The 22,353-nt window shown below is 55.4% G+C and overlaps 5 protein-coding genes across 5 annotated transcripts; 1 reads left to right on the top strand and 4 right to left on the bottom strand.

The window, feature by feature from the left end:
• Nucleotides 1–100: 100 nt before the first annotated feature.
• Nucleotides 101–2,358, bottom strand: CONPUDRAFT_67297 (uncharacterized protein; the record flags this gene model as incomplete). The annotated part of the gene is made up of 6 exons (XM_007776936.1): nt 101–538; nt 591–1,186; nt 1,240–1,607; nt 1,657–1,822; nt 1,871–2,026; nt 2,094–2,358. 6 exons carry the CDS (start codon nt 2,356–2,358, stop codon nt 101–103), a joined length of 1,989 nt encoding a protein of 662 aa, XP_007775126.1.
• Nucleotides 2,359–9,947: 7,589 nt separating this feature from the next.
• Nucleotides 9,948–10,376, top strand: CONPUDRAFT_33207 (uncharacterized protein; the record flags this gene model as incomplete). The annotated part of the gene is made up of 2 exons (XM_007776910.1): nt 9,948–10,220; nt 10,320–10,376. Coding segments are annotated over 2 exons (330 nt in total), but the record flags the coding sequence as incomplete, so codon positions are not given.
• Nucleotides 10,377–13,232: 2,856 nt separating this feature from the next.
• On the bottom strand, nt 13,233–16,194 carry CONPUDRAFT_169994 (uncharacterized protein). The gene is made up of 9 exons (XM_007777048.1): nt 15,769–16,194; nt 15,647–15,705; nt 15,570–15,582; nt 15,046–15,509; nt 14,351–14,978; nt 14,146–14,284; nt 13,820–14,085; nt 13,591–13,756; nt 13,233–13,534 (listed from the first exon to the last, which is right to left on the bottom strand). The coding sequence occupies exons 1-9, from the start codon at nt 15,895–15,897 to the stop codon at nt 13,473–13,475; spliced, it is 1,926 nt and encodes a 641-aa protein (XP_007775238.1). The 5' UTR covers nt 15,898–16,194; the 3' UTR covers nt 13,233–13,472.
• A 402-nt stretch (nt 16,195–16,596) lies between these two features.
• Nucleotides 16,597–17,371, bottom strand: CONPUDRAFT_85787 (uncharacterized protein). The gene is made up of 4 exons (XM_007777049.1): nt 17,084–17,371; nt 16,953–17,026; nt 16,844–16,892; nt 16,597–16,784 (listed from the first exon to the last, which is right to left on the bottom strand). Exons 1-4 carry the CDS (start codon nt 17,204–17,206, stop codon nt 16,689–16,691), a joined length of 342 nt encoding a protein of 113 aa, XP_007775239.1. The 5' UTR covers nt 17,207–17,371; the 3' UTR covers nt 16,597–16,688.
• Nucleotides 17,372–18,466: 1,095 nt separating this feature from the next.
• CONPUDRAFT_113204 (uncharacterized protein) lies at nt 18,467–20,939 on the bottom strand. Its single transcript, XM_007777050.1, has 7 exons — nt 20,414–20,939; nt 20,116–20,320; nt 19,915–20,035; nt 19,649–19,692; nt 19,386–19,523; nt 19,078–19,237; nt 18,467–19,022 (listed from the first exon to the last, which is right to left on the bottom strand). Exons 1-7 carry the CDS (start codon nt 20,633–20,635, stop codon nt 18,929–18,931), a joined length of 984 nt encoding a protein of 327 aa, XP_007775240.1. The 5' UTR covers nt 20,636–20,939; the 3' UTR covers nt 18,467–18,928.
• Nucleotides 20,940–22,353: the final 1,414 nt, after the last annotated feature.

Here is a 22,353-nt window from a genome sequence, read left to right on the forward strand (position 1 = left end):
CAGAGGACGAAGCCGAAAAACACACAACGCGCACAGTTCACGACGACGACGGCATATTATTGAAACATATATACGAATGAAACATGTGTACAAATTAAAACTAGCTATCGTCCTCCACAGGGTAGTATTGAGGACAACGTCCTCTGTCCTTCAAGGTCTGTATAGTATCTATGTTTCGTAGTCGAATCATCTCATCTAAAAAGAAATTATACTTGATGGGCAGCATCTCTTTCACAATGGAATGATAGCTGCCCAACCAAACGTTCGTCTGCTCAGCGACTGAAGAATTAAACCACCAGCCCTTACCATCTTCGCGCAGGAGCTCGGGGAAGCTTGCTGGGTTACAGTACTTCTGACAAAATTCGTGAGTGGTTTTGTGCTTCGTTACGAGGTGCCAGGGATCGACGACCATGTGAACGTCGTCCCACCAGTCGTCGTCGAGGTTCATCGCCTGCTGCTTCGCCTCGCAAGCCGTATCGTAGATAAAGATCTCTGGCTTCCGTGCGCCAGGTACGCAGAACGTGGCCTTGGTCATTTGCTAAATAGAAGATCAGCGATTCGTTTTATGTAAGGTGTGATGAACGACTTACAAGGACATTTGAGACAGCTTCTGCACCGTGCATGGTGCCGCGCTGTAGAATGATACCGCACGGCCGTATGAGCGTAACCTCACAGGCGGTACGACGGCGAGCCAGTAAGATTCTCTGGCGCTTCGGAGTCTTGCTGGGACACGTAGCGTTTGGGGGGTTGATTTGGCGGTCAGTTCTGTCGGCGTCGGTGTCGGACACACCGACATTGACGGGGCGAGTGTTAACGCGTTGAGTGACGCGATTTTGCGCGTCCACTTCGTACCATATAAGAGTGTCGTCGTCGGTCTCTGCGTCAAAATCCGGGGCCGAGATTCGTTGGCGAGTGAGGCGACTGGTAAGCACGAACAGCGATTGGCCGCGCTGAACGTTCTGTATTTCCATCTGCCGGTGGACCTCGTCAGCGCATGTCCTCTTCGTCTCAGGTGTGAGCATGATGACCTCATTGCAGGTCTCGACGGCGCATTTATTCGCGTAGAGCTTGCCGCATTCGCCGCAGTAATGGTCTCGAATCTTGCTGAGGTGTATCGTGCATCGGAAGGTCTTGCAACAGGGATGACCAATTGTAAGGCCATCGCTTACAACTGGTTGGCAGCTCTCTACGATAATAATCAGCGGGCTGGGCTCGTCGCAATGGAATAATCGAACTTACTGATAATAACAGTGCCCGATTCATCTGTTTCCTCGTAGAAACGCATGCAGGCCTTGCAATGATGTCGGATCTCGTGCTGACCGAAGGCAATGGTGCGCAGGTTGCGATCTTGCATGGCAGCGTCGAAACGAACACGTTGCTCGCCTGTGTGAGGGACATGAAGAATCCGGCGATGGGCACGAGCATCCCGAATGAGAGCGAGCACGACAAAGGCCGTCCAGACGTGATCAGATCTAAGTCTGGGCGAGAAGGGAAGTCGAGAGAGAGCGGAGGGGAGCTTAGGCTTGGTAAAGTAGTGTTTCTCGATGTCTGAGAGCTGACGAGCGAATGTTTGCTCGTATATCTTCGCGCAGCTTGTTGCTGCGGTTCTATAGCGAAGTGAGGCCTCGGAAACAAAATATAACAGGCAGAACTTACGCGCTAATCATCATGGATTGCGTCCATAGATGGGCGACTCTAGTCTCGACATAGTGGTGGTCGTCCACTTGTATATAGCGGGGGAATTTGGAGTAATAATGGCGTCTAGGCTTACCAACGTTGACGCGTGGAACATAGTAGGTGGGACGATAGTTCGTATGGCAGCCTGTTCAACGTTAATGTGAGTTAAATAGCAATAAGAGAATGTGCGTACCGATACAGGTCAAGTGAACCGACTTAGCCCATTGTATGCCGCGCTCGAATGTGAAGACGATCGCGTCTCGCACATGCTCTCTGCGCATCTCCGAGCGTCGGTCTTTGCACTCGGGCCGTGGACATTTGCGGTAAGGAGGAAATAACGAAACAAAGGCTAATGAAGGTTAGAGGTATAGAAGAATGGGATGTATATTAATACTCACAGATACCCGCCCGCCAACCGCTCTCCATGAACAGATCGGCAAGGCTTTCGAATTGCCTTACAGCATCGTCCATCTTCCAGATGGTGTGACGCAAAACAGCCCACAGGATGTCTATCTGCTCGGTTGTTATCCCAAGGCAGACAGATATCCACTCGGCCTGTGATTCTGGAAAGAACGGTGGAGCGGAGGTTTCGGTGTCGACATATGATGGGTAAGTCAGGGCGATCTCATCGCGAATGAGGCTGCATATGTTGATGAATAGTCGTATTTGATCCGTGTTCATAGGGAGAAGGCGCGGATAGGTCTCTAGGATATGTGGAATAAGCGCAACGTCGATACTCATTGTGGTAGTGTGCGTATACAGGCGAGTACTAGTGCTAGGTAATCTAAGTCGCGGCGGCGGGGGGGACGCGCGGCGGTCACGCGCTAGTTGCTTTTGCTTTTGCACCGCCACTGCCGCCTCGCCACCGCGCGGCGGCTAAGGCAAATGCCGCCTTGCCCAATTCCCGGGTTTTCTGAACTTGTCAACCCCACCGGTTGATGATGCACTTGAGATAAACAAGTCCCGACTCAGTACATTCACTAGCGCACTGCGCAACTGGAACATGCACTTAGAATCCTATGTACACTACAAAGGAGTCATAGACTCATGCGTACCCTTGAACCATGTATTGTAACAAACATGTCGATGGAATGAATGCACAAGGGAAAAACGCGCCGCGTCTGCATGGACACAAAAGGACCGTGGGAAAAGAGATAAGATCGTTATCGCATAGATGAGTGCGCTCTCTTGTGTCTCTTGCCTTACACTTCGTCGTCATCTGGGGGCACCTTACTAGTAATGCATCAGTCGTAGGACAAGCCCTGGCTATCCGGGTGCTTCCCCCATCCATGGAGGCAGCGGGGCCTCATACAAACAAGATAGCTCCAGGTCCGTGGACTCAGAGTCCGAGGACGAATTCACCGGCGCCATAGGTCAACTTAGCCTTAACAAGGACGAACAGGTGCGCTACCATAGCAAGGCCAGCAGACTCTACCATTGGAGAATCAAATCAACGGCAAAGGCAAGGAAGGAGGGCGGCATCTGGTGCGCGATCTTACCCGCCACGTAGGGTGGACTGTATTGTGATACTAACCCTCATATCTTCGGGCGCTTTCCCAAGGCCAGAGTGTGGCCGCTGTTACCTCCCGGCGCGCGAGATAGCTCGACGGCGCACTCTGAATTCCTGGAAGACAACAAGTTACCGTCACCCCAGCTGCGAGAACACCTTCTCGAGCAGTATCTCACGTGAGTTCATCCAGTGTTTCTAGTTTGCAACAAAGCTGCATTCTTCGAGGCATTAAGATACGGGTATGACCCTCTCCGCTCTAGTCCATAGCGACGTTTTGCTGACAATGGAGTTGACAGAAGTAAAATGGACGAGTCACCTGGGTCCCCTGCTTCCGACGGCCAGGCCCGGTCGTTGCATTATCCTTGCGCCGGCCTTAGCGTTTTTGTTGTGCTAGCTGGTCTTTTGGTTCGGCTGATCTGCTGTTGTTACCAGTCGTTTGTCGTCGTTTGCTGTCATTAGAAGTCGCTGCGTGTACTAATTTGGGACTGCAAAATTCATTATTGTGCTTGTGTAGCGACTGTTAGCGACTGAAATCGACTGCATGTGACTAGAGTCCGACTGAAATCGACTGAAATCGACTGTCTGACATTCAATTCATGTATTGATACATTCTATATATGGGTTGTGTAAATCGCTATATGTCATAGCCAGTCGCTATATGTCGCTGTCTGTCTGCGCGGTGTCGGACTCTGACTGGCCCTGACGCGCATGTGTCGAGCTGGTCTAACCGTGCCGACGTATAGCGACCGACCACGACGGAAAGTGGTCCCAATTTTGGCGCAGATAGTCATTTTGCGTCACTCCGTCACTAACAGTCGTATTCAGTCAGATTTTAGTAAAGTTCAGTCGCCGCAAGTCGCTAACAATCGGACCCATTTTCACTGGGATTGAGGCGCGAAGCCTGTGTCAGGCTGGGAAGGAGAAGTCTCGCATAGCCCATCGACCGCGTTTGCAACGCGCGCAAGGATGACGATGAGGAGGCTATGGCTTCAGCTGGGTGCTCATTCAGCCACAATAACGCGAAGATGCGGGCGTAGACTTTATGGTGTCCCTGCATGGTGTCGAGAGAGATAGGGGATGGTGGTGGGGTTATTGAAACGCGATAGACGCCTTCATTTGCGACCGGTTCATTAATGAAATGGGTGCTGGTGTCCCTGGATGTGTCCGTCCGTTTGCCTGTCTGCGTAGCGCGTGTCGCCGCCGTGGCAGATGCAGTGAGCTTGTGGTTGCATGAGGCGGAGGTATGGCTGGGAAAAGCGTGCGAACGATGCGATCACCTTTAGTGCGCCGCCCCAGAGGTCGACATCATCACCCACCCACCCGCCTCACGACCCACCACTTCCACCTTTTCTTCCTCATTCCGAGTGTACTCTAGTGCACAGCGATCTTGACGATCGCAGCCGATTCGTGTTGTATATCATAAAGGTGCCGCTTCACACAACATAAACGCACTCCAACCAAACTCACATCGTCACCAGCCTAGACCTACCCCCTAGAACCAGAACCAACGACATCAATATCGGCTCACAGCGATGACAGATCCCCCAGCGAAACCCATGTCCCTCAAGGAGCGCATCGCCGCGTTCGAGAAGCAGAGCCAGGCCGACGCAGCGGCGGCTGCGGCGCACAAGTCCGCGCCCCCTGCCCCGCGCGCTAAGGCAGGAGGCATGCAGTGGAAACCCCGCCCGCGCTCGCCGTCGCCGCCCAAGCCTGATTCCTCTTTATCCTCCTCGGCGGCGGCGCCTGCTACTGCGACATCCGTCTCCGGCTCCGGATCGGACGCCCCGAGCGCCCCTCAGAGGCGCGGGAGCGGGAGCGAAGACGCTGTGCGTGCAGGGGGCGCAGGAGGCATGTCCGCGTCGGACGCGGCTGAGAGCATCCGCGCGGGGGGCGGCGGGTCGTTGAAAGAGCGCATGGCTGCGCTTCGCGCGGGCGGGGCGTTTGGGCAGCAGCCTGCGGGCGGGGCGGGCGGGGCGGGGGAGAGGGCGACGAGTCCGCCGCCGAGGCCGGCGGGCGATAAGCCGAGGTGGAAGCCGCCCCCGCGCGCTGTTGAGGGCGAGATCCGGATGCCTGGGATGCCACCGCCGCCGCCCCCTGCTGGATTTACGTCGCCGCCTGCGTCGATCAAGAGTCCGCCCGTGCCCACGGGCGATGAGGAGGAGGGCGAGAAGCAACTTGGTGAAGGAGGTGAGGATGGAGGTGAGGAGGGCGCCAAGGCGCAGACGACCGATGAGGGCGAGGAGAAGCCTGCAGCGGAGGCTACAGATGGAGGCGCCGGCGAACAGGCGCAAGAGCAAGAGCAGGAAGCAGACCCTGAGGAAGAAGAGAGACAACGCCGCGCCGCGATTGCCGCGCGCATGGCGCGCCTAGGCGGCGCACGCGTCGGGATGGGCCCGCCCGTGTTCGGCGTGAAGCCGCCGTACACTGCTCCGCCCAAGAAGAAGACAACGGAGGACGACGATAAGGCGTCTGTTAAGAGCGGCAAGACCGAGGAAGGTGCGTATGCTGTTTACGTTGAGCGCGTATCTAGATGCTGAGTCGATGCACTAGGCGCTGCATTCATCGCATCGCCGCCTATCGTCTCCCCGCCAGCTGTCGTTTCGCCGCACCCTGCAGAGGGGCAAGAGCAAGAGCCTGCCGGCGAGCAGGGTAAGCACGCTCCGTCCTTGCATGTTCACGTCTTCATCGTCTTGTTGTTCCTTCTCGTGTCCCCGCACATCAACTTCAACGTTCTCGTCTTTATTCTTCTGCTCGTCCTCATCCCCGCGATGGCGCCGCGTTTACCTTTCACACTTCACTCGGCACCGTCGTCGTGATGTATTCTTCATTCTCAATCGCATCTTTGCCTTTATAACGTTGTTGTCTTTATTATCCTTATCCTCATCATTATCCATTTCCCCCTCCCCCCTCATCACCCGCATCCATCCACCCATCCTCACCCACCCCCTTCATCACACAGACACGGAAAGCTACTTCCCACCACGCAAACCCTCCGCGTCCTCGCTCTCCCCACCACCGCCACCGCCGCCCGCCGCGGACGTACAGTCCCCCGGACAACCAGCGCGCTCGCCGAACGCGATGCCCGTCCCCGCCGGCCCGCGCCGTGCGGCACCGCCGCGACGCAAGGCGCCGAGTAAGACGCCGCCTGCGGCGCCGGCGCTCGAGGCTGAGGCTGGAGCTGAGGCTGCGAAGCCCTCCGAGCCAGAGCCAGAGCACGAGCACGAAGCGGCTGTGAAGCCCACCGAGGTCGAGATTGAGGGTGGTGGTGCTGTGCGGATCGCTGAGGATGCAGGTGCAGCTCAGGTTCGGGGTGAAGATGAAGATGAAGAAGCTAAAGAAGAAGCTAAAGCGGAGCTTGAGGAGCTCAAGGAGAGCATCGAGACCGAGACGGAGGCTACGCCCGGTGCGGCGCTCGTGCAGAGCCCCAAGGACGTGTTGCGTGCTCCGTCCGCCGGAGATGGAGCAGGAGGTGGAGATGTATATGGAGGTGGTAAGGCGAGCGGGGACAAGCAGCCGGAGATAGGCCAGCCGGAGCGCGAGCTGCAGCCGGTTGGGAATGTGGTGGAGCACGGGAGCGATGAGATTGAGCATGAAGCGGAGCAGGAGCAGGAGCAGGAGGAGCAGAGGAAAGAGGAGAGAGCGTTGCCTGTCCCACCCCGACGCGCGACTCATGAAGCAGCAAAACCAGAAGCACACGAGGCGGCCCATGGACAGGGAAACCACGAATTAGCGCAAGCCCACGAGGACGCTCCCGCCGCTGAAACCAGAGAGGAGGAAGAAGAGGACGAGGACGAAGAGGAGGCCCGCCGGAAGCGCATTGCGGCGCGTATGGCGCAGATGGGCGGCTTTAACCCGCTCGCGGGGGCACCGCCGCCGCCGCCGCCTGTGAGGCGCGATTCGAGGCCTGCTGCTGAGGAGTTCGAAGTTCAGGATGGAGCGCAGGAAAAGCAAGGACAAGAGGAAGAGCATGGAGAAGCGGCGCCGCCCCCGCCCCCGCGCCCGGCAGAGGAGCGTCAACACCACGAAGCGATGACGGAGGAGAAAGACGATGGTGAATCTCGTTGATTTTTCTGTTGTATTCGAACACCACATTGCGTTTTTTCTTCTTTTTTCTGTGATGTACATCTAGAGGACGACCGTTAATCCAATCTACCTTTTTTCTGTTTCTGCTAGGTGATGATGATGTCCGATATCAGGATCAGAATCACGGGGCACTGGGAGGCCGTGCTGGGTATGATGATGAGGATGATGGGACGGAGGCTGAGGTCCAAGGGCAAGGTACGTGCTGTATTCTGGTTGCAGTGCCTGAACCATTATCCCGCCTGCTTTCCCTTGACTCATCTCAACTCACCTATTCCCGTTTAACATCCTATCTTCATCCTTGGCTTCTGTGTTGTGTTGTGTGGGAACGAGCATCTCACGCGAATGTTTATCTCCAGGGCTACCACGACGCGCGTCGGTCCAAAGTGGAGATCACCATGTGGGCGGTGCTGGCGCTTACGGCCAAGAAGCGCCCGCCGACGAGGGTGGAGACGTGCAACACGAGGCTGATGAGCGGTCGTCTGATGCAGATGTTGATGCTGGGGACCCGTATGGGGGCGTTGAAAAGGGGGTGGTGCATTCGCCCCTTGCGCGTCCCCCTGTGCCCCCTCCTCCTGTCTTTGTGCCACCTCGCGACGAGGAAGAATTTGAGCCGGAGTACGCAGAAGACGACGGAGAAGACGAAGAGAGCGATATGCCAGGTCGCACGGGTGTCCATCGCGCGGTCCCTACCCCGGCTTTGAAGGCTATCGACGAAGACGAGCAGGTGGCTCCGCCGCCGCCGCCCCCGAGGCGATCGATGCCTCCGCCTGTACGGTCAAGGCCTGCGAGCACCGCGTCGGCCCAGAGTCTGGGTGCGGCTACAGTGCCGATACCCATGTCGCCAGCGTCCCCGCCGCTGCCGCCGCCCAGATCCGTACGCTCGCCTCCACCATCCGCTCGATCCCCACCGCCACCGTCGCGGTCCCCGGCACCACCGCCTGTGCCCATGTCGCCCAAGCCCGTGACGAGACGGACGAGCACGCAGCTGTCGCAGCTCTCTAATGCTGGAGACATCGAAGAGAGGAATATCGTGGACGAGCCATTGGCGTCCCCGCCGCCACCGCCGCCCGCACGGAGATCGATGCCCCCGCCTGTGCGCAAGGCGAGCACGGGCGGTGCGTCGATTGCGTCTGTTGAGAGAGCGGCTTCGCCTCCGCCTGTGCCGAGCTCGCCGAAGCCGGTGTTGGGCGGGAGGTCTGAGGGGAGGAGAGAGGCGAGTTTGACGGCGGAGGCGGAGGCGATTATGCAGCCCGAAGTGGAGGAGCCGGAGCCGCAGCAAGAAGAAGAGGATGAAGAAGCGTCGCGCAGGAGGACGATTGCAGAGCGTATGGCGAGGCTTGGAGGTGTGAGGTTTGGTGCACCTCCGCCGATTCCAGTGATGCGGCCGCCGCCTGCGCCAAGGACGCCGCAGCCAGCTGAAGAGGGTGGTGATGGTGGCGAGGAGAGGCAGGAAGAAGAGGTACAGCAGCCACAGGAGGAAGACGAGCAGGCGCGTAAGGCGCGTATCGCCGCACGTCTTGCGAATATGGGTGGGATGCGATTCGGTATGCTTCCGCATGGGATGGGGGCGCCGCCCGCGGTGCCTGGGAGCAGGAAGACGTCTGGGAGATCGACATACCAAGAGGAGGCTCAACAGGATGAAGACGATACGCCTCCGTTGCCTGTTCCTGCGCCGTATCAACGTGCGGTCCCGCCTATGCGCGCTGTGCCCCCGCCCAGACCGCCTCCGGTAGATCCGGGCGTGGAGAGTGACGACGGGGTGCAGTTTGAGGCAGAGCAAAGCCAGAGCGAGGCCGAGGAATCGACATACGACGACACAAAGGAAGCACCACCCGCTATTCCAGACCGTACGAGCCGCCGCGCGTCGACCCAGAGCTCAGCATCATCCCAGGTCCTCGTTGTACCCCCGCCACCACCGCGAACGGGCGCTCGCTCGCCGCCTGTCTCGGGCGGACGTCCCCCAGTGCCCAACATTCCGACAGCGTTCCAGTACCGCCGTGCAAGCTCGCAGCTCTCGCGCAGGTCGTCCGTGTCGAGCACCAAGTCGCGCTCGGACGGTGGTGCGCCCGCGCCCGGTGCCGTGGCTGTCGCTGGTGGACCGCCTCCGCCGCCTCGTGTACAGCGGCCACATCTCGAGACGGTGCCGTCAGATTCGGCGATGCAGGATCAGCAAGAGAACAGCGAGTTTGTGATGATTGAGACACCGGAGACGCCTGTGGTAGATGATGACGCGCCACCGCCACCGCCTTCGCGTGTTCCACGTGGGCCACCGCCGAGGTCGGTGAACACACCGCTCCCGCCTGCCCCGCCGCCCTCGGCTATTGAGCCGCGAGGTGCGCATGGTGGGGATGCGCTGAGTGGTAGCGGACAGTGGGAGATACCCACGATGGACCGCGGCTCGTTCGACCTCGGGCTCACGGATCCGTCTATGGGCTCGTCCAACCCGACGCTCGCGTCCACGTCGAGCGTTCCAGGATTCAAGGAAAAGGAAGCAGCCTCCGCCAAGTCGACGATGCACATCCCCGAGTCGCTCTCCTCCGAGGAGCTCACCGCCATCTGGGGCACCGTCGGTTCACGTGTGTGCGAGACCGCCGTGGCGCTGTTCGAGCGCTCGAAGCGCTCGCTCGTCGGCGACGGGACGCACACCGGGTTCGTGCGCGCCGTGCTCGCGCAGGTGCCCTCTGCCGCTTCCGTGCCCGTGGGCTCGAGCGAGTTCGGCTACCTCGTGTACGCGCAGAATGGCGGCGCCGTGTCCCGCCGCGCGGCCGACATCATGCCGGGCGACGTCATCTCGCTGGTCGACGCCAAGCTGAAGGGCCACAAGGGCCTGCAGGCGTACAGCCAGAGCGTGGGCATGGGCGGGGAGGCGCTGGTGGGCATCGTGCACGAGACGGAGCACAAGAAGCTCAAAGTGCGCGTGTTCCAGGCGAACCAGAAAGTCGGGCAGCAGGTTGGCATATTTAGTGTGTTGGGCCGCCAGGCGTCGCAGCAGATGCGGGTTCCGTGGCGGTCGAGGAGAGTCTTGCTGACGAGTCTTGCTAATTTTCAGAGCGTCGAGTCTGTGAGTTACCGGCTGGAGGATCTCAAGAGTGGGCAGGTGAAGGTGAGCGCTAAATATCGTTTTTTTTTGCTATTCGCTGATTTGTTTTGGGTAGGTGTACCGCGTCTTGCCTGCGTAAAAGACGGGGCGTTTTGTGAGTCTCTTTGTGTTTATAGGTTCTGCTTAATGGTATATTATCATATGGAACTCCTTGACTATGTCTTCTGGGTACGGCCATTGTAAGACAAGGATGTAACAGCAACGGTTTCGGATTTGTTTTAGTCTTACGGTGCATATTACGATGTGTTTTTGTCTAATTTCCAAAATCTTACAAGCTATAACGGATGGCTATTTATTTTGTATGAGCTGAGAGGTGCTAAATGCTGATTTCGTATTGCCAGAGGTAGGTATATGGCAAAAGCCCTTCTTGAACGGACCTACGAATGAAAGCCCCCAATGTACTCAAGATATGAAAGGCATATTTCGCGGAGATGTCACATCTCCATGAACTGCCAGTATATGGGCAAGTTGTGAGCTTGCATCGGCAAGTGTGGCAGCCGTTTGTGGAGAACATGATGGACATGAGGAAGACTGGGCGTGTTGCAGTTCAGTGTGTATGAGAGAGTACATGGCGACCCAAATGTTCTGTATAGTCCGAAATCAGTAATGTTGACCTCGGAATAAACCTTGAACAAGATATTTCAAGGGAGAAAAACAACTTACAACAATGGCCGGGTTAGATAGCTTGACCACGAGGCCTGGTATCGAACGCACGAAGGCGACCAACATCCCGATGGTGTCCTCGTGTGCGGCTGCATGAGTGCTTTCGAAGGGCAGTTTGAGCTGGATACGCGCCATCACCAGTAGAGTTTTGAGTGTGAGGTACTCGCGGTCGCCTAATTCTGTCGAAGCAAGCAAACGGCTTCCTTCCACGTTCTGAAGCAAAGATGCTATCGTTTCATCTAAAGCGCGGATTACCTCAGTGCTAACGCTGTTCTGTTTAAAGATCATCGTTGCCCGATACAACAGTATTGCCGCATGTGTTTCTAGAAAAAGCACAGAGGACGTCTGAATCAGGCCATGTCCCAATGATGGGAACACGCTGCTAGTACCCTGCACATTAAAAGAAGACGAGAGTATTTTTGGATCAGAACGGTGGGAAACATAGAAAGAAGAAAAAAAGGTTACCTCCGTCTCTATGACAGACTGCTTGTTCAGGAGAGCAGACAGGCATTTATCCAAGAAGACAACATGATAGAATGCTCTTGTAGCCGTGTCGACGTCCAAATGTTCTACTATACGAGCAAAGCATTCTCCAGGATAGAGGCGAAACACATTAAAGTTGATTCGGGTCCCTGTTTCATCGCCCCCTCTATTTGTATCTCGGACTCTTCCTAGTTCACCGAGCCCAAAGTCGGCCGCGAGCATAGCCGCAACGTTTGTGTGGTGCCTTGCCTCATACCAGCGTCGATCACGCATCAAATAGTACGCGACCGCCACCTCCCCTTGCAAAACGTACAAGAAGGTGGAGGGCGTAGTTAAATCTGAGACAGCGTCCCTGAGCTGGGACACCGTACGCGCGAGCAGCACTGGCTCGTGTACTTTGAGGTCTGCTTCTTCTGATATATGAACCGCCCACAGAACGACGGTGTTCCAAAACAAAGTTTTTCCAATGTTGACTGCACCGTGCTCATCGGCACCCTGGAACTCGTCGTAGAGGTTGAGAAAAAAGCCGAACTCGACGGCATGAGGTGCTAAGCCGTTGACACTGGTCAAAGTCAGCGCTGAGAAAACGCTAAGAAGAAAAATGGCAACGGGTACGTACGAGGCCCAGATACAATCTCTCGTCGGCTGTTCGAGCTCCCACCATTGAGGAGTTGGGTAGGAGTACTGCAGCTGTGCATTATCCATGGCAGTTCCTGAGCCCCAGCTCCAAGTATTCGTGGTTCCGACGTCCTGAAAACCCGAAGGGCCTGTCATCGGAGCAAAGTCGTCACAGGCAGTTGGTACAGAGCCTGTATAGCTCACGGGGGCATTTTGGACGTTGTACGACCAGTCTGGGGATCCTGTGCTACTGGACGCTGCACTCTGAGACGACGAGGCAGCGTGAAGCATAACCGGCATTGGTGGCTCGTATTCTTGCAGCCGAGTTCGAAGTTTATGGACTTCTCGTTCGAGTTCTGCACATCGAGTTGCGCGAGTGCTGTCGACATATTCGCATTCGCCCTCCAGACCAATACGTGCGCATTGGTAACACGTAGGTCGGGTGCCGCTGCATCTCTAAAGATCGTTCATTAACCTCGATCCCGATGAATGAGAGCTACGGGGTTGAGCACAAAACTCACTATTTTGCGACGTCTGTTCAAGCAACGTCGAGTTCGGATTGTTGATGTTAGATATGTTGAGGATACAAGACGGCTTACTGACCGACAAGAAGCACATGCAGCGCCGCGCTTGAGGGACGTCAACATGGCAAATGTGGCAGGCAAACTACTGAAGAGGTGGAGAAAAGTCGTCAAAGCCTTGACTCCACTCACCAGCCAACGGTGCTGGATTTATCTTCCAGGTCGACTCGCTCCATGGCTCTGTTAGGTGCCGAATCAGAGCCTCCAACTTGCTGAGAGTGGAAGTGTTGTAATCATACATAATGCCGATGATAGCAGTCTGCGTCGTGAAAAACTAGTTACGGTGACCCTCGCTGTCCGTGACGCACCGAGTTAAGCATGTACGAGGCGAGAAGCCTCAGAGATGAGTCCGAGATAGACACAAATCTAAAAACAATGTCGGAGGAGTTCGTAGAACGTGAAACGAATCCTCGGGCGCGGACCTTGCTCTGCCGGAGGAGCTCAGATTCACAAGGCACTGCGGAAGCGGTACAGCCACCCCTTTTGGATGCCTCGGTTGATGCCAGTGAAGCCATTTCGGGTACCGCCGGGGTGGCCGCGAGCCCCCGCAGCTCCCTCTGATCACCGCTTTGGATACCGGAAACATTGTAGTCCCTGGCGCCACCATTGTATTTCCCAGGATACTCGCGCTGTAATCGCGCTGCAGGTATGGCGAAGAAAAACATCGGTGATTGTGGGATAGCCTCGGGCTCGGAGAAGGCATATCCGTGTTAACATACAGCATGACGGTATGCATACGTACAATATCTAGCGGAACCTATGCACATCCTTGCAGGGCCATCATGAGGGGCATCATTGACTCAACTTTTGCCGTAAAACCTATAAAGAAAAGACGCGTCAATGCTAGCTCATACGCGACCAGAAATTTCGCGTACTTTTCAAAGGTATCGTCTCCCCTAGCATGAGCAACTGTTGTATCAACTGCGATCCCGCGGCTGAAAGCCTCCCGGCCGCGGCGGTCTCCGAAGGACGCGGGTGATCGGAAGAATGTGCACGCTGGAGTTCAACGTTCAGAAGATGAGCAATTGCGATCCAAACGCTCTAACACAAGGTCAGGGAACGGGCACGGGCACGGCAACGTAAAACATCAAGAAGTGCACATACGGCCATAATCGGGTTGAACGGACGAATTGCGAGCACGTCGATGTTCGCCATCGTATCCGCGAAGCCGACGAGCGTCTCTATGATTCCGTCCAGCGCGGCAGTGTCCTTGTCCACAAGAGGTAGCTTAATTTGAATTCGCGCCAAGTAAAGGAGCGATTTGAGTGTCAAAAACGTGCGATCATCCAAATTTCTGCTTGAGCCCGCGAGAGTTCGACATGTATCAACATGGTCGATTAAGGAAGATATTGTGGCTTCAAGCTCTGAAGCTATGATCGGATGTGAATGTTGGACGACAACAGGAGAGCCAGGCTAAGGAACCATCGTACCTGACGCGGTGCTCCCTTTCTTGGTGTTACAAACAGCAGTTGCACGGTACAAGAGAACAGATGCGCATGCCTCGCGGGCAAAAGCCGTGCTTTCATCCAAAGTATCGTGGTTCATAGTGGGGAATATGCGCTCGGTAACCTGATTTTTTGGGAAGATATATTATCAGCGCCAGCAACTCTTGCACAAAAGAAGTTCGGCCAATACCTTTGCACTCAGCACTGGCTCTATGCTCAGGAAGCAGGCGAGTGCCTGGTCGAGGATACAAACACTATGCACCGCATCCGCACAGACAGTACGATCGAGGCGAGCCACACCCCCAGAGTACCAGCCACATCCAGGATAATTCCGAAAAGCTGAGAAGCTCTTCTCCGCGCCATCCTCAGCATTCGCTTGCCTCAGTGCAACATCAGGGATTCCAAAGTCAAGCACAAACCTCGCCGCGGCGTTCGCATGGTGCCGGGCCTCGTACCAGCGCGCATCGCGCACGAAGTAGTACGCAAGTGCCAACTCTACCTGCAAGACGTACAGGGCGGCGGAAGGAGCGCTGATGTCGGTGATGGCATCACGGAGCAGCGCGAGCGTCCGCCCCAGCACCGCAGGCTCCTGGACTTTGAGGGCTGTATCGCGCGAAAAGTGGACTGCCCAGAGCACGACGACGTTCCTGAGGACTGTCTTGTGCAATCCACCGGCGCCTTGTTCTTCGTCCCGACTGTGGCTCTGTTCGTGCTCTTGACCTAGCCCGTGCTGTCTAGCGTTAGGTGAAGTGCGGAGTTCACTTGCGAGATCAAGGAAGAAGCCGAATTGACGAGCGTTCGGGGCCAGGTCGTTTATGCTGTTCAGAGCAGGACGTCAGCAACAGCGCATATAAAGAGACCAGGCGGATGAGGGTGCCTACGCACGCTTGATGAACGCGTTCTTCGAGTGGTTTTTCGGGCTCCCACCATGACTGCGGAGGAGTTGATTCAGGATGCGACAGCCCGGGGCTCGACGTAGACGTTGACTCGAGGTCGAAACTGAGCGGCGTTTCGATGTCTATGGCATCGATAAGGTGCGTAGTGCCAAAGTTGTAATCACTGTAGTCGGGGTAAGCAGTCGCTGGGCCGGCGACATACGGCATGCTCTCTTCTGTTTCAGTGGTCATGACAGAGCTCGCCATGTGAGTAGAAGTATCTTGTGAAACGTAAGGATCGGAGAGCGATATGGGCTGCGGAGGCTCGAGATCTTGTATCCTCGACTTGAGCCTCACGATTTCCCGCTGAAGCAACTCCGTGTGGGAGAGTTGGCCTGTCCCGCCGTACTGGCAAGAGGCCTGCCGATCAATGCGTCTGCACTGGTCACACACGGGGCGTGCGCCGTTGCATCTCTATGTTCGCATCACCATTAGCATCACCGAGCGCATACAAGTAAGACATGGGTGACTAACAATCTTTCGGCGCCTATGAGGGTGGTTGAAACGATGAATTGAGTGGATGCCGGATAACCCGCATTGATAGCGCTTACCGACAGGGAAGGCACGCTGCACCGCGTTTAAGAGGTACCGACATATTCGAATATGACACCTACTCGAGGCGAGATTAGCGAAAGGGTATGATGGTTTCTGTGGGCTCATCTCGCAAACATACGCGCATTATATCCTTGACCGCCACCGGCACCGCTCCATCCAACGGCCATGTTTCTGCTTGCGTGTCGGGAGACATGTAGTGTGGTTTGACATACCGCACTGCGAGATCATCATCAACATCAGAGGCCATCGCTTCTATGCTAAGACCGACGATCTTCGTTACAAATTGGGCTGAAACTGAGGTCGTGGATACCCTGTTGCCCGACGTCGGTGAGCTGGAGGCGCCCAAGGCTTGATCCCCGCGTGAGACCGAGGCCCACACCGAGGCCGCAGCCCGAGTCGCTTGGCTACGAAGCTTTCAAAAGCCAGTAGTGGGCCATGGGCTAGATGGCCTTTCGAGAGACTTTGACGGTCGAACTCGATGATACTTATTTACGAGCCAGATGAACCCGATGAATATCGCATGAGCTTTGACATGGACGCGCAGGCGAAGAGCCAAGTGAGCTGAAACTTGCGCAAACACGCAAAGTCTTGCCGAAGACCGGCTTTGCCGGAAGACGCCAGCCTACTCCACCTCAACTCCGCCGTGGCTACCCGATGCATGCGCGGTCCACTTTTATTATTAGTCTCTTCGGGCCGTCTGCACTCCCGAGTGGACTCGGACAAGGAGACTTTGCGGCTAATTGTTCGAGTGTATGTGGTCTCGGGCCATGGCTATTACCTATAACCCTAAGCCTATCACTCTCGTCGCTTGAAACATGCGCGAATCACTAATGACTACATGACGTTTGCAGGTTCGGGATGCGTGGAGAGTATCGAGGATCTGATCGGGCTCAAGACTGAGTGAAGATTTCAGATTCAAAACAGAGGACTGAAGCATGGTTGGTATAAATTAGAATCCGTAACTAGAACATTATACGTTCATAAGGTGCCATATACATAACTTCGAAACGTCCATCGCGTTCACTGATCGTTCTACGCTCAGTAGCTGTATTGCTGCGGATATGCAGCCGGCAGATGGTTGTCGGCATGGGCCGTAGCATCGTGCTTAGCCTTGCGCTTGTCGATGAAATCGAGCTGAGGTCAAGGATGGCTGTCAGTCTCAGCAGTCAAACGCGAGCAACGAAGGCACTCACGCCCTTGGTCTCGACGATCCGGTCGACGAAAGCTCCACTGAATGCAGCGCTGAATAGAACATCAGCAATCACGTTCGCTCACAATCGCTGACTCGGAGAGCAAACTCACATGAGCTCCTTCGCCTTAGCGTGGTCGTCCGGGTGCCCCTGCTTCGCGACGTGCTTCTCGTACATCTTCATTGCCTATGTACCACGTCAGAATACTGTAGTCTTGCCACTGCAAGACCAAGACAGACGTACCTCGTAAGAAGCAGCAGCCGCAACCAGCTGATGCGTCAGCTTAGACTTGTGTGGGGCATTCACAACCTCGGCATGTGCCCCGGAATGCTTGTCGTGATGGTGGTGGTGGTGATGATGCGTCATGTTAAAGAAATAAGATGCTTAAGTCGTAATGAGTTCAGACCCAAGAGAGCGAGCCTTTATATACACCTCCAGCCACAGCGCTCCGAACCATGACCTCACAATTCCCCGTACAACCCGACAAAGTTTAGCGCCGACGCGGGGGCAGTTGGAGCGTAGATCACTGCCAAGTCACTGCAATGGGCTTCACGGGAGCCACAGCCACAGCCACGACCGCAGTACCCACTGCTACTATAGTTCAACTCCCACAACTGCGCAGAGCTTGCAGTATCCTACTATGCAATGACTTCATGCTCACCACAAGATGAGAGAAATTGGAGCCCGGGCCCAGTGAGCGTCCGAGTCCGTGCCGACGGAGAGACGCAGTCGTAATGCGCGGCGCCAGTGCAAACCCAGTGTTCGCTCTCCGCTCGACACAGCCCCGCCCGCTGCGGCGCATACCTCGGTCGACGGTCGGTATTTCGGTCGTCGAATAGAGATCTCGTAGAGCAGACCCCGACCGAATCTCCGAACCGAATCCAACACCTGCAAGCAACTCCAGAAACCATCAACACTGGAAACAATTCTCGATAATGTATGATATGAATTACCTTGGAATTATCGTGAACATTTCTATGACCTGATTTAAATAATTTGATCCCAATCAATGTGAAATTACAATGAGCCACAGACACAGAAAGCTCATTTCACTGCAAGAATTTCTCAGTAATAGTGGCATCATTGTCTGAATAGGATCTTAATAAGGTGAACGTGAGTACCCGGTTTTCAATGATTAGTTCTTCGTTATTTAGAAATATTATCTAAGGTAGGGCTGTTCAACTGTAATTGACAGGCAATTCTCTTTCGTGTATTTGATGAATGTTTTGAACAATGGGTAAATTGTTATTGAAACCTAAGTCGACATGTTCAACTTAGTAATTAAAATAAATTTCAAATAATAAGGTCACTATTATCAAGAAATGTTTGTTTGTGAACTATGAAAAAGATTGGTTCTTGGTACTTAACTTCAAATCAACTCGCACCAAACTATCGAAATCAGCTCACAGTAACATTCACGAAAACTACGAAGTAACTCATATGCATCATCATGAACTGTTTGCAGTGCAACCACCACCATATAGCTATACGTACTTCCCTCCTCATAAAAAGCACACGTTCCCTCCACCTAGACACAAGCGTACGCACAGCACAGCACAAAACCTAGCACAACCCAGCCTAGGCACAATATCAACAAGCGTACGTCGTTCGCATCGCGTCGCTAGGCGCTGAGAGAAAGCATACAGAGAAGAATTATGGTGCCCGCCGGCGCTCCCTGCGATTCCCCACCTGCCCACCGCTGGCAACGTGAAGGGCAGGGCGGGGATGGAAACGGAAGTAAAGAACGCCAAACGGGGTGACCGATCTATGTTCATCGAGCGATGGGTTCGTAAAGCGGTAAACGGTAACGGGGTAGACGGGTAGACAGTAGACGGGGTGTCGGTGATTCGAGGTAGGTAGGTAGGTATGTACTCCGAAATAACTTGAAAATCGGGTAGGGTTGCAGAGCGGCGGGTAGTATGAACAGTCCGAGAGACAGAGACTCCGTGTGATGTGATGGAATATGTGCGGGCATTGCAATAGTAAGAGATAATAGAGGACAGCGTCCAATAAACAGTCAGATAGCCGGACGAACAAGCAATCCTATAGCTAGAAGGACAACACGACAACAACATCCAGGGCAGACGATCATGGTGCGAGCGCTAGCCAGCCGGAGAGGAGTAATGGAATAGCTAGCGACGTGAGGAGCGACGTCGAGAAGCCCAGCTGTGGGAGTGCACCACTGAAAATATATGTCAGCGCCACCCAAGGGCGGGTCAGACGAGCACTGTACGAACCTGTTCGCCGGCTTGCCCACAATCTTGACCTCCACGACCGCAACGAGCCCATCGATCGCCGGTTTCCCGTCGATAGGCACGCTGTCGTTGTGGTTGATCCCAATAGACGTGTTCTGCAGGAGCCCCGAGACGTACGTAACGCTATTCGAGTATGTGTACCCTGCAACAGATATAGGAATAACAATCATATGAGCATCAAGCCGATCATCCGTCGTTCAAATTGTCATGAAACAGTCGGTGTAAGGGAGTGGATGAAAACTGGGAGGAGAGCAGGGGGGAGAGCAACAAAAGCCAAAACGCGTACGCACCATTAAACGTCGTCTCCCCCGAATACGACGACGCGTTCGTAACGTTCAGCGACGGAATAAGACTGCTCTGCGCCGTCGCGTTGCCCACGAACCAGTCCCGGCCGAGATTATACCCGTTCGGAACGATATTGTGTTGTTCTGTATAACACCCCCATACACCCACATATCAACACACATACATCAAAGGAGGGGCGAGAGAGAGGGAAGACGCTCGGTGATCAGCGACGGCGATTAAGCGCAACAGAACACGAAGGAAAGCTTACGCGCTATCGGCATCTCATACGAGAGCGCCATGAACACCGCACCGCTATATCAGAAAACGCAATCACAGTTAGCGCTCATGATGGCCTTTACGTGAACACGGATGCGCGAGGCAGATGCAATGACGTGCGGTGGAGTGCGCGCTCCGGGACGGACAGACGCTGAGACACGTTCTTGGAAGAAAATGCGCTAGCTGCTCCACCGCCCTCCACGCCGCCCAGGCGCAAAAGAGAGAGAAAGAGATAACGGTGAGAGGTGGCACACACACCTGTCCGCACTGGGCCCGTTCTGTATCCAATACCGAATATGGTCCCCTCCCTCAATCGTCTCCTCGCACGTCCCCACCGTCGCGTCGCCGTAGTCCCATCGGATAACCGCCGTCTGGTTCACTGTACGTTAAAAAGACACGTCGGACGTCAATTTACATGTAAAGGAGATGCACGGGGATAGTGTATAGGAAGATACGCACAGTACCCATGTCCATCGCCCAAATTCGCCGCCTGATTATCGCCCGAATGTTGCCCGAGACACTCGGTCGAGAACCCGACGGACTGGAACCAGTTGATGAGCCCGCCGTCGGTCGTCACGGGCTGGAGCACGTCCCAGTCCGAGTACGCGGACATGATCACGTTGATGGGCTCGTGCAGGCCCGGGGGATACGTGTTGTTCACGAGCTAAATCGGATTCAAACCCTCGGTCAGCACACGCACGTGCGAATAGACGAAAAAGAGGGCATGTGAGGAGGGGAGAGAAGAGGGGACACGCACAGTGAGCATCGCACCGCCAGAATTGTTCGGGTCGTAGTACCCCGTCGACGGCGTCTTCCGCCTCTCCAGGAAATCGACATCTACCTGCGGCGGCGGTGCTGGTGGCTCGCCAGCGGGCATGGGCAAGGGGAGAGATGCGAACACGGGCGAAGCGAGGATGGCGAGCGCGAGCAGGGCGCGCGGCCGGATGGAATGGAATGCCGAGGAGTGTGGGCGGTGCATTTGTCGTTACTGTTGACAGCGAATGGGCCGATGAGCTGATGAGTCTGGTCCGGGTCCTGCTCCAACGGTGGAGGAGGGTAAAAGTAAATGTGAATGTGAGTGCTGTGGTATCTCTCTATAGATGCTCGAGCCCAAAGGCCAATAATGGGTTTCTATGTAGGCCTCTTCTCCGAATCCAAATGCGTGCGAGCGTATCCGTAAGCGAGTCCTGGGTCTGTGTCGGTGGTGAGGCGTGCAGTGCTATAGCCTATGCCGGGTGTGTGTATGCGTGCCTGCAACGTGCGTCGAGTGTGGGGGCAAGTGGGATGGAATGGGGGAAGGTGGGATGATGAAGGGGAGGAGGGAAGTGTGGGATGGGATGGAGGAGTATGGGCCGGCCAGAGGGACGAGGAGAGGGAAACGGGAAGGGAAGGGGTGTGGTGGGAGGCCCATGCATCGAAACGGAATATGGATTAGCGACCGGCTTGTTCGCATCCCGAATATAGAAAACGTACCGACGGCGGCGACGGCCCAGGACGACGACGATAACAACAACAAAAGTCCAGGTGGTCGGCCTCTCCTGCCCGATGTCACCCTATTTCTCGAGTGTATTCACAACGTTGTTGTATTTGGTCGCTGCGGTGCGTCGCAGAGGAGGAAAATGAAGACTGACTGTAATGGAAGGCAACAAGCAAGAGACGAAACATGAAGCCAGCGTGCGAGTTGCGAGATGGGCCGAGAAGCAAGGCTTAGCGAGTGGATTGATAGCTCCAACGAGCCAGCCAAGGACCACCTCGCCGCGTTCGGCTCGTCCACCCTGCTGGCGTCAGTCCCGCCACATGGGCCTGGCGACGCGTCTCTCCGTCTCACGTCAGATCCGTCGCGCGCTCGATCCCTGCCACTTATCTCATTGGAACCTAGCTATGCGTTCCTCCATGTCGTCGTCGAGGCCCTTCCATAGCTCATGTAACCACACCCACCCAATCTCGTCCCACTGAGCCAGCAGCCAGCTGACCCTCCGCGCCCAACGCGTCCACGCGCTGCCCGATAATAATAGGCAAACCAAAAACGGCCCGGATGCCCAACGCCGAATAGCCTTAACGTGATCCTCATTATGCGCCGTTTCTCCCTCGACTTTCCTCCGGAAAATTCGCCATAACCAGGTACCTGACCTGAACATGCGTTCCTCGTAGTCTATTCTTACTGCAGCTACTGCATGCACTGCGAACCAAATTTACTCATCGCCACGAATAGCATCACACCGCCGTCGCAGGCCGTCGCTCAAATAGCATTCACTCGCTCTCGCTGCTCGCTGCATGCCACAATAATACACACACGCTTACATTCCTCCTAGACGAATCACAAGGCCGCCCGCTACCCTCGTCCGCACCAGAAATAAACCGCCTTCACCTCCCTCACCACACGCATCCAAACACAACTTCGTCACGTTCACGCCCCTGCACCCAGCTGTCGACCACGACGTCCCAATCATGTCTTCAGATAACGGACGGTGCTCATGGGCCTCTAACACAGGGGAGCGTAAATAATGCCGCGTTATTTCAGATGTTACAAGCATAAGCCCCCTTCACCCAAATCGACGTCCAACCATTAACAAGAACACCGTCGAGTTGCGAAAGACGCTGTACATGCATCACCATCCCCTACACTCGCCTTCCATGCCTAAGAGCCAGCTCAACGGCCAACCCTCGACGATCAGGCACGCCTCAAGTACAGGGGAG

This window comes from Coniophora puteana (genome assembly GCF_000271625.1).
Source record: "Coniophora puteana RWD-64-598 SS2 unplaced genomic scaffold CONPUscaffold_19, whole genome shotgun sequence".
In the NCBI taxonomy this organism is placed as follows: Eukaryota; Fungi; Basidiomycota; class Agaricomycetes; order Boletales; family Coniophoraceae; genus Coniophora; species Coniophora puteana.

What these genes read in the sequence shown, in the direction of transcription:
- CONPUDRAFT_113204 (XM_007777050.1), bottom strand. Translation starts at nt 20,635, where the DNA reads ATGCACCGCCCACACTCCTCGGCATTCCATTCCATCCGGCCGCGCGCC. An exon ending in GGGGGAGACGACGTTTAATG is followed by an intron (nt 19,238 to 19,385) that starts GTGCGTACGCGT and finishes TATCTGTTGCAG; the next exon opens with GGTACACATACTCGAATAGC. An exon ending in GTGGGCAAGCCGGCGAACAG is followed by an intron (nt 19,023 to 19,077) that starts GTTCGTACAGTG and finishes ATATATTTTCAG; the next exon opens with TGGTGCACTCCCACAGCTGG.
- CONPUDRAFT_85787 (XM_007777049.1), bottom strand. Translation starts at nt 17,206, where the DNA reads ATGACGCATCATCACCACCACCACCATCACGACAAGCATTCCGGGGCA. An exon ending in GCTAAGGCGAAGGAGCTCAT is followed by an intron (nt 16,893 to 16,952) that starts GTGAGTTTGCTC and finishes TGTTCTATTCAG; the next exon opens with CGCTGCATTCAGTGGAGCTT. An exon ending in GGATCGTCGAGACCAAGGGC is followed by an intron (nt 16,785 to 16,843) that starts GTGAGTGCCTTC and finishes CCTTGACCTCAG; the next exon opens with CTCGATTTCATCGACAAGCG.
- CONPUDRAFT_169994 (XM_007777048.1), bottom strand. Translation starts at nt 15,897, where the DNA reads ATGGCCTCTGATGTTGATGATGATCTCGCAGTGCGGTATGTCAAACCA. An exon ending in GAAAGGGAGCACCGCGTCAG is followed by an intron (nt 14,086 to 14,145) that starts GTACGATGGTTC and finishes ATCCGATCATAG; the next exon opens with CTTCAGAGCTTGAAGCCACA. An exon ending in CGTTCAACCCGATTATGGCC is followed by an intron (nt 13,757 to 13,819) that starts GTATGTGCACTT and finishes ACCTTGTGTTAG; the next exon opens with AGCGTTTGGATCGCAATTGC.